Source organism: Onychomys torridus, chromosome 2, assembly GCF_903995425.1.
Source record: "Onychomys torridus chromosome 2, mOncTor1.1, whole genome shotgun sequence".
Lineage (NCBI taxonomy): Eukaryota > Metazoa > Chordata > Mammalia > Rodentia > Cricetidae > Onychomys > Onychomys torridus.
This window is the reverse complement of record NC_050444.1, coordinates 67,509,858-67,529,890: the sequence shown is the minus strand read 5'-3', so window position 1 is coordinate 67,529,890 and position 20,033 is coordinate 67,509,858. Positions and strand designations below refer to the sequence as shown.

Here is a 20,033-nt window from a genome sequence, read left to right as displayed (position 1 = left end):
AAGAGAGTGACCTCTTCCCAATCCTTGGTCTTCCGCTTCCTCCTCCGCCCTGCCTTGTGGGCGTGACCATTACCGAAGCCTCAATGGGGGTTGGAACTTCCAGGCCAATGCTGGGATGGCTATCCACTACAGATGGCTGAAGATGAGTGACAAGTAGGGACATTCTGGGCTTCCAGAAGAGCCTGAGACTAGAGGAAGGACCATGGGCTGATGCTGGACATGCTCCACTTGAGCAGGCAGAAATCCTGCAGGGCCACAGCTGGAGGCAACTAGTCTGGGGTCCTGGACAGCTGTCTGACTGACTCTACCAGAGATCCTACTTCTTGGCGTGGTGGGCTCCATGCATGTCAAACCCCTTGACCTTTGACTGTGCAGATCCACTTTCCCTGCCTACTGGCCAGGGAGAGTTGTACAAGCTTCCAATGAGCAATAATAACCTCATGGCTGGCTAGAAGCAACAGGATGGAGGCCCATCCAACTTCACACACATCCTCACACACTTGTACCAACCTCTGCAACTCTCGGCCCCTCAGGCTGTACTCAGGGGATGAGGGCGTCTCTAAGGGACCTTCTGAGTGTAAACTGACAAGGAATCCATGGTTTCTGTGTGGTTTGGTCCCTCAGAGGGTTTTCCCAGATGGCTGTGATAACGTTTCCTGCTGAAGAGGTCAGAAAGAATTTGAGAAAGGTCTATGGAGAGTCTGAGGTCAAAGGTTATCCAGTGTCATCATATGAAAGGACAAACTCAGGCACTGGAGTAAAAGAACAATTTCAGAACTTTGTGGCCAATAAAGATGTTAATATCACCAGTGGATTCTTTTATAAAATTCAGCAAGGAGTAGGGGACGATCCGTTGTTCAGTGTCAAGCTATTCACAGACCCTGTGGAGCTTTGAAGAGACAAGTAGAAGGCACAGATTACCCTTGCCTGGGTCTGCCTCAGGGCCTATGGTCCTAGAGGGCTGTACAGGGTCCTGCGGGGCTCAGAATCCACAGGGCTATGAATACAGAACTAGAACCTTCTAGAATCTCAACCTGGCATATCCAGCCTGCATGCAGCCAAGGACAGCTATAAAGGCAACCCAACATAGAATCAATCAGAAGCTTAATGCATTGAGGGGTTTTGCAATATTTTTTGTGCCTCAATCATACATGGCTCTGAACTATGAACTTCATAGATGGCAGTATCCTATCAGAAGGGAAAATGTTGGATACATCTTCTAGCCCATGTTCTGAGTCCCTTGCCCACGTCCTAGAGCCATTTCCAGAGCCTAGGGACCTCCAGTTCTTAGGGGTGTCCTACCTCTTGGGTGATTCAGAGGTCCCTGAGGATAAGGGCAAAGGACAGAGAGAGCCATGAGCTGCTGGCTGGAGGGGCTGGGGGGACTGGGGAGGGGCCGCTGGAGGGGCTGGACTGCCCAACAAGGCTGGCTTTCCTCATGCACTGTCTGACCAGAAGCTCCGAAGAGTCCCCAGTGCTGAGCTCAAACCCTGCCTTTCAGATCATTTGGAAGGTGTGTTTATTTGGGTGGGAAATCGAAAATAATTAATTGAATATTTTGTTGACTTGTATCTCCACTTTCTAAGCTTGGTAAGTGGACCCAGGACTTCTCCAGATCCAGGCCCTGCAAACATGGGGGGCAGAGGGAAGGCAGTTCCCATGGTTAGGGTGTATTACAGTCTTCCAGACGGGCAGGGCTAGATTAGCCCTGTCACTCACTGACTCTGTGATCTAAGCGAGTCAGTGTCCACTTCTGTAAAATGGAGACGGTAATGGCTGCCACCTTAGGAAATCACCGTAGAATTAAATAATGGGATGGACAGTGGGCCTAGAATTGTGATGGACGTGCAGCAGACTCCAAGGCATGTGGGTGTGCCTGGTGTGCCTGCTGTAACTTGACGCCCCCCACCCCATTGCTCTTCCAGACTCCACAGCAATACGAGAATGAGTACAACAGCAAGCGCTCAGGGGTGGGGCCCAGCAAGTTCCACGGGTACGCCTACGACGGCATCTGGGTCATCGCCAAGACACTGCAGAGAGCCATGGAGACACTGCACGCCAGCAGCAGGCACCAGCGGATCCAGGACTTCAACTACACAGACCACACGCTGGGCAGGATCATCCTCAATGCCATGAACGAAACCAACTTCTTCGGTGTCACGGTCAGTTCCCAAGCCTCATGGGCTGTTTTCTTAGCGCCCTGGGGGTCATGCAAGGCCAAAAGAGGGGCTGCTAAGCAGCTGCTGTTGTGTGCTTTCTTCTCTAGGTAACGGAAGGGACTTCCTGGGAATATCGAAAGAAGGTGTGGGGTGGGTAGCTCTTTCACAGGGGGCGGGTACCTTCATGACTCACCAGTAAGAAAGGATGGGTAGGTGCACTCTACCGCCCTGTGGGTGAGGTGGGCCAAATTCAGGTTCAAACCCTGTGTCTTTTCCTATTAATGACCTTGGACTACAGGCTTCTCATTCACAAAATGGGAACAATGCCTCTATTTGTAAAGTAGTTAACAAAGATTAGTCCTTGCATTGGGCCTGGAGGTGCAGCCCTGTAATCCCAGATACTTGAGAGGCTAAGGCAAGAAGGTCTCAAGTTCAAGACCTGCTGGCCTTACAGAGTAAGTTCAAGGCCCAGCCTGACCAACTCAGTGAGACCATTGTAAACTGAAAGCAAAAAAAAAAAAAAAGGCCTGAGGACATGGCTCTGGAGCTGAATGCTTGCCCAACATTCCCAGGGCCCTTGCTCCCCAATCTCCAGTACAAGATGATAAAAGTCCTTTGTGTGGCACCTGCTAATATTGATTGAGAGGATTAGCCTATCTGAGCCCAAGTTTTTCTCCAGGGAAATGCAGATGGTAATACATGCCTTGCATGCACATTGGAAAATTAGCACTGATAATACTCAATAGTTCCCAAACACTCACCCAGGGGCTCCATGCCATCCCTGGACTCTGGAAATTGTATGGCTCCTACACCATCATGTATGTCCAGTGCTGGAATCCAAGAAATGCCAACACTTGCTACTGTCCTAAATGGTCCTATTGTGTCTTTAGGCCGCATAAGAGCAGATGCTGTACTATACCTGTTAAAATGAGCAGTCATGAGCTCAGAGCTGACGTAGACAGCCAGCCAGAGGAGGAGCTGGGACTTTGTGTGGGTCTAGGTTTTCGTGGCTGCATGGCACTGCCTTCTGGAGACGGACATGACTGTAGGGCGTCTCTTGGTACCCTGTCTGCCTCTCGTCTCCCTAGCAAATACAGGAACTTTGCCTGAAGTGGGGTGGGGAGTGAATGATCTAAATACTGTCCTGTGTCGTCAGATTCAGAATCGATTAGAGACTGGTCCACCATGGGGCTGTACAATGAGAAGAGAGGATTGATGCATTTCTTAAATATTGGGTTTGGAAGATGTTTTCAGCAGCTGGTGGGGTGGCAGGCAGGTCTTGCAGGAGCTGAACGTGTGTGCAGCAGTGTAGATACAGAGGTGGGACCTGAACAAAGCTGGCATGGAAAAATTCAAAGCATCTGGCACAGGGGAGAACTCCACCAGCCTACAGGGATGTCCTTGACGTTTGTGGAAAATTCAAGAAAGGCTTCTCAGAAGAGGCAGCATCTGAGCTTGGCCTTGAGGAGTGTACAAGCACTAAGGCACTCAAGGCTGGCTGGCCAGATGGAAGCCAACTAAGAGGGAAGGTAGTGATTGGCTAGGGGAGGGTACAGTCGTCTGAGACAGAACCTTGAGTGGGGGGTGACAGAGCTGGGGAGGTAAGTTAGGACTCAACTCAAGAGTGACAAGCAAAGGACTCTGCTGGGCCAGCCAGTCTGAGTGTGGTCAGCCTCACCTGAGCACTTGCTAGATTCACTGACTGGGTCTCTAGACACTGGGTCCTTAACCAAGCCTCCGGGTGATTCTAACGCTCTTGCTCAGCAGCCACTCCCCCACTGGAGGGGAGGCTCTGAGTTTGCTGAAGGGAAGTAGGTTTCCAAAATCCATAGGTAGAAGGATCTAAATGCAGACATCCCCTCCCACATTCAGATGTGAAGGCTCTGTGTAGTTGTTGGCCAAGTGTGTTTTTACAGCACAACCTAGATTCAGGCTGGAATCTGTAGCCGCTTTCCTCACACTGTGCTTAAAGAGATGCCTTTATCCTCAGAACACCTTATAAAAAAAAACACACTCAGATTCCGTCATATAAAACTTACCCCAGCACTCGGGAGGCAGAGGCAGGTGGATCTCTGTGAGTTCGAGGCCAGCCTGGTCTACGAAGCGAGTTCCAGGACAGCCTCCAAAGCTACAGAGAAACCCTGTCTCAAAAAACCAAAAAAACAAAAAACAAAAAAAAACAAAAACAAAAACAAAAACAAAAAAACAACAAACAAACAAACAAAAAAACTTACTAAAATCCAGGCACGGTGGCACGCATCTGTAACCCAAGCACTTAGGAGCTACATAGCAAGTTCCAGGCTAGCCTGGGGTATTTGAGCTTCTGGGTTAGCAGACGAACCTCTCCCCACAGCCTCCCCCGCCAGTCACAGCACTGGGGTCTGCTCCCCTCATGTACATATTCTCTGCTCGCCCTGGGAGAGGAAGGATGGGCAGGGCTGCTTCACCTGTCCTCCGCTTTGCTTCTGATGCGTTCCTGACATGCAGTGCTGCCTGGCTGACGGAGCACTGCCGAAGCCTTGGGCTGCATCTCTAAGCCCTTTGCCTGGCGCCCGACGCCTGGCGCGGCTTCGCAGGAACTCATTTATAACCCCGGCAAAGTGTACCCTGTCATCTAAGCCAAATAATCACTACTTGATGAGCAATTATCTAAGACGGGCTAAAATGCTTTCCAGGGCCCGAAGATGAATTTCTTACTAATGGGAAATTCCATCACACCTGCACCAGTCTGAGTCAGAACGCAGCAAATGGCAGACCTGTACACACGCTTAAAACTCCGCAGAGCCAACACCCTCATGCTATCAGGGACACTAATCTAAAAGGGGTATGACTCCCTCGGCGTCTCCAGCACCAAGCCTTGGCAGAGCCCCGACTGCAGGCAGACCCACCATGCCTCCACCAACCCCACCCACTGTCCCTGCAGCCCTCTCGAGTCCCCTTCAGCCAAGGAAGGCTGCAAAGCGAATCCGTTTGGCCCTTGGCTCTGTCTTCCACTTGTCCCTTTATTGAATGTTAAGATGCACCTGGCTCTGCGTTGCAGACAGGTCTCATTAAAATTATCTTTGGATTGCTGAAAAGACGGTATCCTTTGACACAGTACAAGTGCCGTTGCGGCCCAGGGAGGCTGTAGAAGGCCAAGTTCAGCGGTCGGTGAGGAGCTGGAAGGAGGGAATGAGTGGAAAGAGATTGAAGCACTTTGCTTTCACTGAAGCGTTTCCATTGCTCTCACGTCTGCATTTCTCGGGCAGTCACTTTATTCTGGGTCGCCCTCGTTCAGCATGTTTACTATACAGAAAATCGTTTAAGTGCATTAAATTAATTATATCCGTGACTCAATTGATTCGGCGTGTGCAGTCTGCTGGGAGCTAGGCCTGGGTGCCTAGCTGGCATGTTGGAGAAGAAATTCCTTCTCTAAATCTCATAGTGAAGATCCAGCTTAGCCTGAGGCAGAGCTCCATTTCATCTGTTTGGGGACTGGAGTCCACAAAAATGGACATCTATGCCCCTGCTGCACGCCAAAGACCCAGGCATGCTGTACACCTCTGGCTTCTGGGGACACAGTGTTCAGGCCTGTAAGGAACCCCAGGATTCTTCCTCACCTAAAACCTCTCCCTGCCAAGCATGTATGGGGAGTGAATCCCAGGCTGGAATCCCAGGTTTGGGTCTCAGAAGCTCAGAGAGGGCTCCACAGTCATTTTTCTGAAAGTGAGAAGATGTTGGAGCATGATTTCTGCCCAAACTTGAGGCCCTTCCAGGAGCTATGTTAAAATTCACAATCTGAGCAAGGACGCCAGTGTGGATGGGGAGGGGTGACTCGTGAGGCCTCAACCCTACACAAAGAGCTACAGGCAACCAAAGGATGCTGGGAGTGGGAGGGATAGTCTTCCCCAGGGAAGAGCGCACCATTTGGTTGTTGCGGTTGTTTGGATGAGAATGACCTCCATAGGCTCACACATTTGAATGCTTGGTCCCCAGTTAGTGGAACTGTTTGGGAAGGATTAGGAGCCGTGGCCTTGTTGGAGGAGGTGTGTCACTGTGGATGGGCTTTGAGGTCTCAAAAGCCCAGGACACTTCCTGTTAGTGCCCCACCCCCACCCCACCTCATGCTTGCAGATCAGATGTAAGCTCTCGGCTACTGCTCCAGTGCCACACCTGCCTGCCTGCCTGCCATGCTCCCCACTTTGACTATCATGGACTCTAACCCTCTGAAATCATGATCTCCATAGTAAATACTTTCTTTTATAAGTGTCCTCGGTCGCGGTGTTCTGTGTGTCAATAGAAAAGTAACCCAATACCAAATGGATGTGGCATGGGAGGAGCCTGCGGGACCTGGGAAGGGGGTGGGGCCTGGTGGAGCCTAGAGGTTGGTCATTGTGTAGTCAAGAGTGGCCAGACTAGGTGAGGGTTCTAGATGTGGAACCTGGGCTAGATCTGGGGGGTTGGAGGGTACATGGAGGAGATGATCAGGCAGACTGACAAGCTAGATCCTGGAAAATGTGCAGCATCTGGCTGGGTAGACAGATTGGATGTGCTATGAAGGGATCTGGTGAGGGAGGCTGGCTTAGCCATGAAAACATACATAAAATAACATTGTGAAGACTGAGTAGGTTGTATTTATATGCATATGTGTGTCACATCAATTAAAAAGAGGCCATAAAAAAAATTCAAGTGTCAAGCAGTGCAATGCCCAGAACTTCTCACTCACTGGTCTCTCAGTAAGGCCCATGTCTTCATCACTGTTCTCTTGCTGTGAGGACACACCATGACCAAGGTAACAATTATAAAAGAAAGTATTTAATTGAGGTCTCATTTGCAGTTTCAGAGGGCTAGTCCATTATCATCATGGCAGGGAGCATGGTGGCAGGCAGGCAGGGTAGGCCTGGAGTTGAAAGCTTTATGTCCTGATCCATAGGCAAAGAGAGAGAGAGGCAGGGTCAAAGCCCACCCCCAGTGACATAATTCCTCCAACAAGGCCACACCTCCTAATCCTTCCAATCCTTTCAAACAGTTCCGCTCTCTGGTAAGTAAGTATTCAAATCTATGAACCTATGGAGGCCATTCTCACTCAACCACCACATTTCACACATAGTTGTCTTAGTTGGGGTTACTATTGCTGTGATTAAAACGATCCTTCAAATTAATCTTTGTGTGGGTGTTGGTGGAGGCATGTGTTTGTATAGATGCAGGTGTATGGGTGTGCACACATGTGTGTGAAGATCAGAAGTCCGTCTCAGGTATCACGACTTAGGATCATTCTACCTTGCTCTTTAAGATAGGGTATTTCATTGGCCTGAAGATTCCTGATCAGGATAGACCGGCTGGCCAGTGAGCCCCAGGGGACTGACTGTCTCTGTGTCCCCAGTGCTGGGATTATGTGTGTGCCATTATACCCCACTTTTTACGTGGGTGCTGGTGATTGAACATGAGTCCTATGCTTACATGGCAAGAACCTTATCAATTGAGCCTTCTCCCTGGCCTCCTTTCTGGTTATTCTTTACAACTCATCATATTTACTAAGTGGTACCTATGACATGCAGTTCTCTCTCTCTCTCTCTCTCTCTCTCTCTCTCTCTCTCTCTCTCTCTCTCTCACACACACACACACACACACACACACACACACACACACACACCACACTCAGTGTACACATGTTTGGACATATATGCAAGTCCAAATTGACACACCCGCCCTCATGCATGTACATAGATACACATGCATAGATATATGCACACATCACAGATGCACATATGTACAGACATCTAAATAGCATCTCTGAGCTAGCCCATCTCTCCTGTGTGATCCTATAGGTGGCTGGTTTCATTTTCTAATACAGAACCTACATGTCTGTGTCCTGTATTTGATGCCCTCATTCAGCCCAGAGGCATGGGTTTGTTTGTGTTTTAACCCATTTGATAGAGACAAGAAACAACCTCAGAAACTCCATCCAGGAATGGAAAGTATCTGCCACCTGAGACTTGATGGTTTAGGGACTGTCATTCAGCTAGCCCTGACTCTGTCCCGGCACTATGTGATCCTGCTCAGTTCTTGGACTTCTGCTCCAGACCTTGTCTGAAGCTCTGCAGTATGATGAGCTCACTGTGTAGCCTAGAAAATCAACCTCCCAGGGACGTGGCTCACTCCAGAACCACTCACTGTGTCCCATCCTAGGGTCCCTCTCAGAAGCCTCCTTGGCCAACACTGAGAAGGAACAAAAAAATCTTTCCAGAACTTCCCTTGCCCCCCATTGGTCCCTGGCATCCTGGACTATATTGCCACAATGGAACAGGGACTCAGACACACTTGATGGAGGAGGCAACCTTGGGAACCAGTCTCTCCCTGTCCATGCTGTTGAACCAGCCACCCTCTAACACAGGACACAAGACATTGCCTAGAACAGCGCCTACAATCTGGAACCGGAACTGTAGCCACAAAGTCAAAGGGACTGCGGTGTAAGCACCTGGCAGAGCTAGGTGACCTGAGAAGATAGTCACCGTCTGGGCCTCAGTGTTCTCATCTGCAGAATGGAAATATGTCCTACTTTGTAATGTTCTCACATGAAATCACATTAGTGTTCAATGCCCGCCGACAGCATTGTTCTTACTGCAGTTTTTGTTATGGACACTGTGTTCTGAGAGAGACAGAGCACACAGTGAGTCACGGTGTATCTAGGAGGGCGTTCACTTCACATCCATAAACTCATTTCATCCCCTCGATGACAAGCCAATCTAATCACCATTGTTAAGGTTATAGTGGTCAGTTTCAAAACAGCCAAAGTCTGCCTTGAGTGACGTGACGTGCGCTCTCTGCTGTTCACGCACTCCAGGAATTTGAGTTGAGGTGGGAAGGCTGCTGTCACCATCCTCCCTCTTGTCTGAAAAGCCGCTCCATCTCCAGCTGCCCTTAGAATTACCACTTAGCATTATGCACAAGACTAATCACACAGGTGCTGCTGGCACCCCACCCAGGCCCTCCGGGATCCCTTGGAAAGGTTTGGCTGGGTTAGCCCATCCCCCAGATGCCGCAGGTGCCTGACTAATAGTTCCCACCTGGGAGCCTCAGGGCTCAGTGCCTGGGAGTCCCATCCTTCCTGGAGATGCAGGATTAGGCTGAGGCACACCACCCTCTGATTTGGTCTTCTTCTGCAGAGAACATGTCCATCCTTAGCATGTCACTTCCATATGCTTCTGGGGCACCCAACCTAAGACTGCCAAGTGTTTCTATGAAAATCAAGTCTTTCCTAGAAAGAAGTTTTACTGTAACCTAATTGGTGCCTAGGGTTGAATTCAGCCTTCCCCGACCTAAGAAGGGAACTCAGGAAGGCTCCCTCCTACTCAGTCTGTACATCTCCTTGGTGTCCCTGCCTAGTATCCCCAGCCTCAGCTGAGTCTTCTTTGTCTCCTCTGATAAGTCAACATCTCTGGCATCTCTGGGATACTCAGGCACCAACCCTCTTCATGTCCATGTCCCCAAGCAGCCCACTGGACCGCACACCTAGGGCAGCCTCAGCCATCACTGTTTCCTCCAATCACTTTGCTAATTGAGAAATCTAACAGCACTTCCTCACCCGTGCCTTCCGGGCCTCTGGACATAAAAAGCCGTTTTCATCCCAGCCACTAACCAGAGCTGACAGTAGACAGGTCACCGGGACTTGAAGTTCATTGGCATTCATGGATCCATCAAGAGCAATTCCTAAATTCTTGCTGTGACACAGTGTCAGGAATTCATCCGAGTTGTGAGGCATCCCTTTCCCCAGTCTCTCGTTGCTCCTGTGGGTGTCTTCCTAGGGCTCAGACCCCAGGCCTCATTGGAGGAGATGTGGTCCTCTTGCCTTGCAAATTCATACCAGCAAGAACATTTTCTGGGCAGTAATTGTTAGGAATAAACAGTGTAATAATAACTGAACTCTCTGAGTCATTGTCACCCTTCCTCTAGTGCAGCCACACTGTCTAGGAACTGACCCCCACTGCAGCTGGGCAGCACCCCAGTTCTGGACACGTCACACAAGGAGATGAGAGCCTGGGATCAGACCCACACAGGATATATATATATATATATATATATATATATATATATATATATATATATATACACATATACACATACATATTTATGTACATACACTCACACATGTATACACATATACATATATACATATACACATATACATGGCTGACAGCACCTGGCCTCCCTTTCATGTCCTGTATCCCCACCCTCCTGTCACCTTCCTAGCCAGGACTTTCCTGATGCCCCATGTGGAGTTGCTGTTCCCTCTACCATCTATCTACTCACTGCCCCACGCCTCATCCTTGTGCACAGTGGCCCCCATCCGACACACAACATAGCTCACTTAGTTATTGCCTGCCTAGTTTTCTGCAATGTCTTAGATGTGGGACAGAGGTGATGTCTGCTGAATAGTACCTGAATGAATGGGTGAAGTGATGAATGCTCCTATTATAGATAAAAGAAAGATGCCCAGCACACATAAGTGATCTGCCCAGACTGCACAGGTGATGAGGAGGGGTTAGTCTAGGTTACCCATCTGGCTGACTCAGGTGATATTCCCAATATTCCCCACTCCTCTTACAAGCCGACCTTGGCTAAGTAGGAGGCAGGAGTAAAATTGGGTTTTGCCTATAAGATACCTGGTCTGAACAACCAGGTAAGAGATATGGGAAGTAGGGAATAGCACCATCCCATATAAGTAGTGGAGAGAACTATGGTTCCAGCTCACCTTGTGGAGATGTAAGCCTGTCTCCTCCCTCAGACAGTGAGACAGTGAGTCCATGAGCCCACAACAGTGGTGCCGGTATAGTCTTTGTGACTTTGAGTGAGCCCTGGCTCTTAGTCTATGAAATGAATGTTTGTTGATTGAATAAATAATCATAGTGCAGAAGGCTGGTAAACCCAACTCAGAACTACATTTCAGGCTTCTCATTCCAGAAACAGAGTCCTTGGGCTGGGGAGGTGGCTCAGTGGATAAAGTGTCACGCAAGCACAGGGATCTGAGTTTGAATCCCCAGAACCCATGTGAAGCCAGACACAGGAGCAGATGTCTGCTGTCCCAGTACGTCTACGGTGATGTAAGAGGCAGAGATGGGGGAATCACTAGCTCGTGGACCAGCTAGCCTGGCCTGTTGAACAAGAGACTCTGCCTCCAGCAATGTGGAAAGAAGACCAATGCCTGAGGTTGTCCTCTGACCTCCACACATGCATGGTGACATGTGTGCATCCACGCGCACACGCGCACACACAAGTGATTTTTTTAAAAACAGGAAAAATCCCAGAGGTCTTGAAACCTGTGTCTGAGACACTGATGCAAACACAATTACACTTGAGTGCAGACAACACACAGCTCAGAAATCCACCGCCTCCTACCCCTGCTGTCAAACGCATTTGAGAGATCCAAACAGTGCAGCTTAGCAATTTGTGGGAATTGATGCCTAGCTCGCCAAAGCTTTCGAGTTTCACTTCCTCGAGGCAGGGAAGAAAATTACCTATTTTTTTAAACAAAAAACAGCATGGGGGAGTGTATCGTTTCGATCTTCAGTGGCCGCCCGGAGCACAGGCAGTCTGGTCCCAGAGAGAAGCAGACCATGAATCCCGGAAAGGAGCCGGGAACATGGCGGTCACAGTAGCGCTTGCTGTAACAACAGGTGGAAGATAATAGGAGTGCTGAGTGCTTGCTCTGTGCTGGGTACTGTGCTTAGTTCTCCACTGCATTTCATTCCCTATTGTAGACTGAGTTGCCTCCCCAGCCCCCAGATTTGTGTTGGATTCCTAACCCCGAGAGCCTTGGAATGTTGCAGGTGCAGTTCGTCATGGTCACACTGGATAATGACGTAACCAGTGTCCTTATAAAATGAGGAGTTGAGACAGGCACAAAGGCAGGGGGAAGGCCCAGGACAGAAGGTAGAGGGATGACACTTAGAAGACCCATGAGACACCAAAGACTGCCAGCAGGTCACCAAGAATCAGGCACTTCCTTGAGGCAGGCACTCTGTCCTCTCCCCTTGGCCTTGGAAGCAATCGGCCTACCCACAACAACCTTTGGCCTCCAGGAATGGGGTACTGTGTGTTGCTGTTCCATGACCCTACCAGTTCTGGGGTCTTCATTTGAAACTAGTAAGGCCCCACAAAGTAGAAACTAGCAACACTTTGTGAGAAAACCGGGAAGTTAATTAATGTCCCACGGTCAAGAGCTGGTGAGTGGAGAAGCCAGGATTTGCACCTAAGTTGTCTAGCTTTCAACCTTCACTTTTAACTTTCCTTCTATATCTTTGGAAACTCTCTTCCTTTAGGGTCAAGGGATGAAGCTGAAATAAACCAGCAAATCCCGCCCCCCCAGCACACTTTCCAGGTGGGGAAACCACGGCATGGCTGAAAGCAGGAGGGCTCTGCCCTTGGTTTGTTGTTGTTGTTGTTGTTTAGGACAGCCACCTCTCTGAAGACCCTTAATCTCTTTTTCCCTTTTTAGAGAAGGTCCCATGTGTCCTAGGCTGATCTACTCACTAGGTAACCAAAGATGACTTTGAACTTCTGATCCTCCTGCCTCTGCCTCCCCAAGTGCTGGGATCACAGGTACACAGCATGCTTGTTTTCACTTTGGGATCAGACCCAGGGTGAGCAGCTTTGCACTGTGCTCTTTTCCTACCCCTCTGCACCCCCAATCTGGGCTTCTTATTTCTTTGTGTCCTGAAGAATAACACCCATGGATTGCTTTTGCACAAGGAGTATGTCCATTGGAGAAGGAAAGTCCAGACCACTATCAAAATGACCTCAAAGCCAGCCTGACACCATTATTCATTGGACACTTCATACTAAGACACACTTCTCTTCTATCCCTACTATTTGTTCTCACCTATCAAATCATGACCACGCTACTCCGTCCTTTTAATTCTTACTTCAATGTAACGGAATAAGCTCAGCATAAACTCGGCTGTGTGTGCCCTCCACTTAGCCCATTCAAGTCAATGGCATGCAATGCATTCACGATGCTGGGCTCTCACCACCGCCTACCTCCAGCACTCCCCCAGCCTGAGGACTAGAAGCAGGTGCCACAGACACACAGGCTTCCTGTTAGGAAGGGTCATGTTAAGTCTTTTGTTTTGTGATGCTGGCGACCGAACCTTACCTGCTAGCCAAGCATCTACCCCTATCCCTTGGTGGGGGCCATTCTGCAGTTGTTCAGGTATGAGGGATTTCTGTGTGGTTTTTGTGGGCAAGCTGGTTGTACTTAGCTGCGTATTTATTTTAACAGTGTCTTAAAGATCCCATAAGGGGTTTGCTAACTAACTTTAGAGAGAAATTATGGTCCTCACAGCCTAACCCCAGCAAACACAAAGTGTCTTCCAATAATCCAGAGACCTCTGCAGAGGCACCTAGAATGTATGCCGGCTTTTGTTGTTCTGTTTTGTTTCTGAGACAGGGTTTCACTTTTCCTAGGCTGGCTTCAAATTTGCTCTGTAACCCAAGGATAATGGTGCATACCACCACTGTCCAATTTATGGGTGCAAAGAAGCAAATCCAGGGTTTCATGCCCGTGAGAAGCACTCTAACTGAGCTATATCCCAAGCTCTAAAATGTATGTTTTAAAAGAATGAAAATATGAAGCTAGAGGGATGGCTCAGCAGCTAAGAGTACTTACTGCTTTTCCAGAGAATCTGAGTTTGGTTCCTAGCACCCATGTTGAGCTCACAACAGCCTGTAACTCCAGCTCCTAAGGATCTGATGTCCTCTTCTGGCTACCATGAGTACCCACACCCATGTGGCATACACACACACACACACACACACACACACACACACACACACACACAAGATAATTTTTTTTAAGTGAAACCTGGTGTGGTGGCCACGCCTTTAATCCAAGCATTTAGGAGGCAGAGACAGGTGGATCTCTGTGAGTTTGAAGGCAACCTGGTCTATGTAGCATGTTCCAGGCCTGTCATGCCTATATAGTAAGTCTCTCTCTCTCTCTCTCTCTCTCTCTCTCTCTCTCTCTCTCTCTCTCTCTCTCTCTCTCTCATGCACACACACACACACACACACACACAGAGGAAAATATCAACCTTGAACAAATTTTTAAGCAAATATAATGAAGCATCATTGATAGCCCACTGCTGTGGAAAACACTCAAGGAAAATCCTGGGTGAAAACAACCCAGGGAAGCTCCACACCCATCCGGCACATTTCTTTAATTGACGTGAGGACAACCGCTTGGTGCACATGTCAAGGTACGTTAGCCAGGATGCTAAACAGGAGAGAAGTCTCCTAGGCTCTGAGGATGACAAGCTGACATAAATTGCAGCCGACATGATGTGTGGCATTGAGCCCTGATGCAGGTCACCGGCTTGTGTGTGCTCCTGCAGAGGTGCCTTGCACACTGTCCATGTGACACTCTAAGGTGAGCCTGCCTGGCTCTTGCCAGCAACTGTGGGTGTAGTGAAGAGACTCCTAAGACCCGCTTCCTCATAGGTTTGTGAATCCCATTCTCACTTCCCAACATCCACCTCCGTCTTCTTTCTCAACAGAATTCAAGCCTCCCACAGTCCTTGCTTCATCCTGTCAAGACCTAGAATCGGATGGGGGCATAAAACATTGCAGAAAGGCAAGAGGGGGCAGGGGGATACCTGCCTGTGTCTCCCTAAGAGGTGTTGGGTTGAGTTATTAAAACCAAAGACAAGCTGTGGCCTGATAGCTGAATAAACCTAGAGAAGAACTCAGCCTCAGTTTCCCGATCTGTCCCAAGTTCCCACTTGAAGTTGGGCTTCTGATGCACAGGTGATGAGATACACACTCACTGTGTATGGCTCCAAGATTGAACTCAAGAGATAAACCTATAAGGATGGGTGTAGAGACCACAGAGCCGCTACTACTGAAGCTGCTGTATCTACAAGATGGGGAAACCTGAGCCTCCAAGCTCTCTGTAAGTCTGCCAGACCCTGGCTGGCCCCGGGAAAGGGTATATCCTTGGACAAGGCTGTTCCTCAAAGTGGAAGGTAATTTCCAGCAAGGGACTTAGCTGAGACTCATTAGGCTCTGCTCTTAGGAGCCAGGGATGGCACTTTGGCCCCTAAAGAGGGGAGCTGGACATATCCCAGAGCTCCAATAGGGGACCACAATGCCTAGCTTAAAGGGGTGTTTGTTTTAAACAGGGTTTTGTTATGTAGCCTAGGCTGGCCTTGAACTCATCATCACCTGCCTCTACATCACAAGGGACAGGATGCACAGCCATACGGAGGTTCCAATTTTATTCTTGATACCCTCACCATTTTTAATAGTTCACATCCTCACATTCGTTTGCACATAAACAAAAAATCACACACTTGTGACTTAAGGGATTCATGTTCATCCTAAATGAAGGTACTTACCAATGTATTCCAGTGGCTTCCAAGCATCTTTCAAAAGGGATTTTCCACAGAAGCCTAAAGTCACTGGCCCATTTAACATTTAAATTAGCATTGACTTTACACTTAACATTGCTTCTTCTTCTCCTTTTTAAAAATTTGCTCTTTGGAAAACTCTTTTCATTGTCCCTTTAGATTTAAAAATTAGCATGCACAAGTATGTGGTACCAAAGGAGAAGCCATGCCTTAATGAAGGGCCAGGATCGGAGCCCTTGGTCAGCTCACCTGCTCAGGCTCCAAGAGCCCATTAGTTGTCCTATGTTCCCTGACTATGTCCTCCATGCAGAAGAGAGGACAGTTTAACTGAGACTCAGACCACATTCTGTGTTTTAATGACCATGTGTCTATTTTAATGTGTGATATAAAACCATAATGTCCCTGTAAGGCAGCAAGACAAGGTTTCTTTTTCCACATTCTTAGGAGGCAGGCTCTCAGTAAAGCCAAGCACAGATGGTATGTGGATGTGTGAAGTCACGGAGGAGCTGGTGTGTGGTGGAGGTGTGGGAAACAGTGACCTCTTTTGAGCTTTTTCTTTACTTTATCTTGAAAGCCACTATGGTCATCTCATAAAAAGTTAAGGCATGAATCAGAGATGAGTGGGAAAGAGGGTGAGCATGATCCATCGGCAGCATCGATTGCCTTGGTCGGCTCACAGCGAGGAAGACAGCCACCATGAGGGGCATTCACCTGCGTGGTTTTTGTGGGGCTGTTAATAGTCTTTTTGTTTAATGCCCTTTCACCTCATTCCCATGCTTTTAGTTCTTAAAAACTGGTGCTGAAGTCAAGAGTTTGAAGTCCTTGGATTCATCTCTCTTTGGCAATTATGTTGACACCATATCATTGGAATTTTACAGCAGAAACATCTACTACCAAGCCCTCTAGGGAGGGTCTTTCTGAGGTTTACTTCTCTGTGGTCAGTTGCTAGCATATGGTCTGGCTTACATCTGCATCTCAGCTGATCGAAAATGAACAGGGGCATCAAAGACAGCTAATTGCCATCCCTACCCCTGCCTCTCAGTATTTCCCCAGGGCTTCCATGGTGGTGACTTATGGGAGAGACTGTGGGGTGGGGGCAGGGATGGCTGGATAGATACATAGAGGGATGAATGGATGGACATGCGGATAGATGGGTGGCTATCTGATAGGTGGATGGATGGGTGGTTGGACGGATAGATAGACGAGTGTGTAAGTGGGTAGATAGATATATGGGTAGGTGAGTAGATGACAGATTGGTGGGTGGATGGCAGATCAATAAGCAGGTGAGTGGATAGAGATGTGATGAGCAGGGGGGTGATTTGGTGGGTGGGTAAGTGGGTGGCTGGAAGGGTGAGGTAGCGAAGAGCAGCCACAGAAGTTCATCTCAGGTGTCTGCTTCATTCTAATCTCAGAAGTGATTGGCCCCGAAGTCATGGCTCCTTCTCTGTACAAGTCCTGGCCTCTTGACAGTTTTTGCTGCATTTCCTGACGTGAGACCCCATCTTTTCATCTGACTCAGAAAGACACGTTTCATCTCAGGCCTTTATTCTCCATCACACTCCACCCTTGCAGGGTTTGGGCCTCATTAAAATCTGTCCTCTGCCCAGTACCTCTTTGAGGAAGTTCCTTGTTAGGGCATTTCTGCTGTGAAATGGATCACACCAGCCCACGTGGGTGCCCAGCCTGAATGCTAAAGACTGTTATTAGCAGATGTAGCCTCGAGACGTTTCTGAGTTGTCAGTTCTGATGTTCACAGGATTATATTTTCAAACATCACCACACATCCTCTGTGACAGACTTGATTACGGTGATGAACTGGTTTTCTTCCTTTGAGAGATGTTCTAGTTGCAGAAATGATTCTGAAAGCATTTCAGAAAAGTACTAAGCAAAACTGAAGTGACGTTCTTTCGTTTGGGTGGCTCCATTAGCTTACTGGGAGAGGCAGCTTGCTATGACAGAGAGATGGCCGCACTTGGGTCCCTGAAGTCCCTAATATTTGCATTGTCTTCTGTAAAGTGAGACCAATGGCCAAGGGACCCTGTGTAGGCTCCTCAGAAGATTAGGAGGTACATAGCAAATCGTGGAGATCATGGGCGACTTTGGGGACCCTGGCAGAAGAAGAAAGCAGGACAGACCTCATCCATGTCACTTTGTTATCGACTGGCTGAACTGAGTGATTTAGACACACAGGAGGAATGAGACCGTCACAGAACAAATACCTCCCAGTGAGGGCCACACACACACATGCCAGGCCTGCATTCACACCCAGGATTCCAAAGGGAGTAGACACTCTCTCATACCCATGTTGCTCAGCTTGGTCATCACAGGCTCTGTTCAGGAGGACTTGGAATACGGCTTGGCCCCAAGTGTAGACTGTGAGCTGGATGTCAGACTCAGCACATGCATGTTAAAATGGCTAAGCCAGTGTGCACACCGACTGGTAATACCCACTACTCAGGAAGACAAGACAAGAAAAGCATGAATTTGAACCCAACCAGTACTGCCTGGGAGCTCCTGTCACAAAAGGTGATAGGTGTCCTGGCTCAGCAAGTATCGGTGTTTGCTGCCACATCTGATACCACGGGGCTGAATCCCCTGGACTCATGTGGTGCAGGGAGAGCCACCTCTCACTGGTTGACCTCTGACCACCACATGTGTACTATGGCACATGTGTGTCCTACACACAAACAAAATAATTATAAAAATTTTAAATAAAAGTGTAGAATATCTTAGGTTTTATATGGTTTACAACTGAAATGCTATGATTTTGGAGGTACTAAGTTTGATAAAAATTTACTAACAACATAGGCTGGAGAAATGGCTCAGAAGTTAAGAGCACTGGCTGCTTTTTCAGAGTTCCCAGGTTCAGTTCCCAGCACCCATTTCAGATAAGTCACAAGTGCTTGTAACTCCAATTCCAAGGGATCTGATGCCCTCTTCTGGCCTCCACAGGCACCTTCATACGTGTGGGGCACATACACAGACACATAAAAAAATGCTTTAATTTAGCACCAGCATTCATTTTACTGGCTCTTCTCATCTTTTCGTGTGGAAGGCGGCACAGTGCTGGGGTATCCCAAAGACCTGGTGCACGTCAGGCAAGTACTGCCACTGGGTCATATCTTCCCTTTGTTCACCTTTGAATATGGCTGTTGATCAAGTAGCTCATTCTCTCTCTCTCTCTCTCTCTCTCTCTCTCTCTCTCTCTCTCTCTCTCCTTCCTTCCCTCCTTTCCCCCTCTCCCTGCCTGCCTCCCTCCCTCTCCCACTCAGTCATTTTTGGTCTTCAAGCAACAAGACTCCAGATACATAGTCCAGGGTGGCCTTGAACTCAAAGCAATTCTGGCTTGGCCTCCTGAGTACCGGCATTGCAAGTGTGTGCTTTCAAGGCCAGCTTCACTTTCTCCCTGCTTAAACTCTGAAGGTGCTCTCAGTCCCCAGCACTGGCCTCGCAGTCAGGCACTGGGTGAGACCTCAGGGCCAGGGTGTGTTTAGAAAGGCAGAGATGCTGGGGCAGATGGGCAGGGCATTTCCAGCAAATAAATCCTGGGACTCCCTGGGTGTCCTGGGAGTAAAACTGCATCTTCTGTGACCTGGAACCCTGTAGGTAGGCAGCTGGCCTTTGGTAGTTGCTGTGGGATGGGATGGGCAAGCGGCATTCATGACAACTTGGCTTCTTGGGATGGGCAGAGGAAAAACTGGGCACAGTCTGAGTGCCCAATGGAAGGCACTGGCTAGATAGATTTTGATCTGCCCAGACAGTTGGAATTGTTTGCATCTATTAAAAACAGTTGTTCTGAAAAGATAGTCAATAGCATAGATTCTTAATAATACATAGTTTTGCAAAAATCAGTATAGTCACGTAACAAAGAGGGCTGCATGACAAGGCCTCCCGTTTGATTTTAAAAGATATTTTAATTGATTTTGTGTTGTGGAGGAGGGAGGTGCACGCACCATGATTTATGTGTGTCGGGGCTCAGAGGAAAACCTGTGGCAGTCAGCCCTCCCTTTACATTGTGGGTCCCAGCGACTGAACTCAGATCCACAGGCAGCCATGTCCTCATCTACTCAGCTGTCTCACTGACAGCCCTGATAAAAACATTTAAGCACACCAAGACCAGAAGAATGTGTTCCCAAATGTTAGCAGTGTTTCCTCTGGATGGATTTTTTTCTTCCTATCTTTCTTTTGCCTCTCTCCTTCCACGTTTTCTATAATGAGCTAGAGTTGCCTTAGTTTTCAGTCTAAGAAAGGGGGTGTGAAGCCAGGTGGTGGTGGTGGCGCACGCCTTTAATCCCAGCACTCAGGAGGCAGAGACAGATGGATCTCTGTGAGTTCGAAGCCAGCCTGGTCTACAAAGCAAGACTACACAGAGAAACCCTGTCTCAAAAAACCAAAAGGAAAGAAAATGAAAGGAGATGTTGGGGGAGAGACACAGAGAACCAAAAGTTAAACACTAATTGCAAAAGACCTGGAAGTTCATCCAATTTGGCTG

At 48.5% G+C, this 20,033-nt stretch overlaps 1 protein-coding gene across 1 annotated transcript in view; it reads left to right on the top strand.

Annotated features, from left to right (window-relative positions):
* Positions 1–20,033, top strand: part of Gabbr2 (gamma-aminobutyric acid type B receptor subunit 2) — a 353,724-nt gene that overhangs the window by 215,904 nt on the left and 117,787 nt on the right. The window contains exon 7 of the mRNA XM_036177907.1: positions 1,926–2,162. Within this exon, the coding sequence (XP_036033800.1) occupies positions 1,926–2,162 (237 nt within the window). The remainder of the gene's footprint in view (positions 1–1,925; positions 2,163–20,033) is intronic.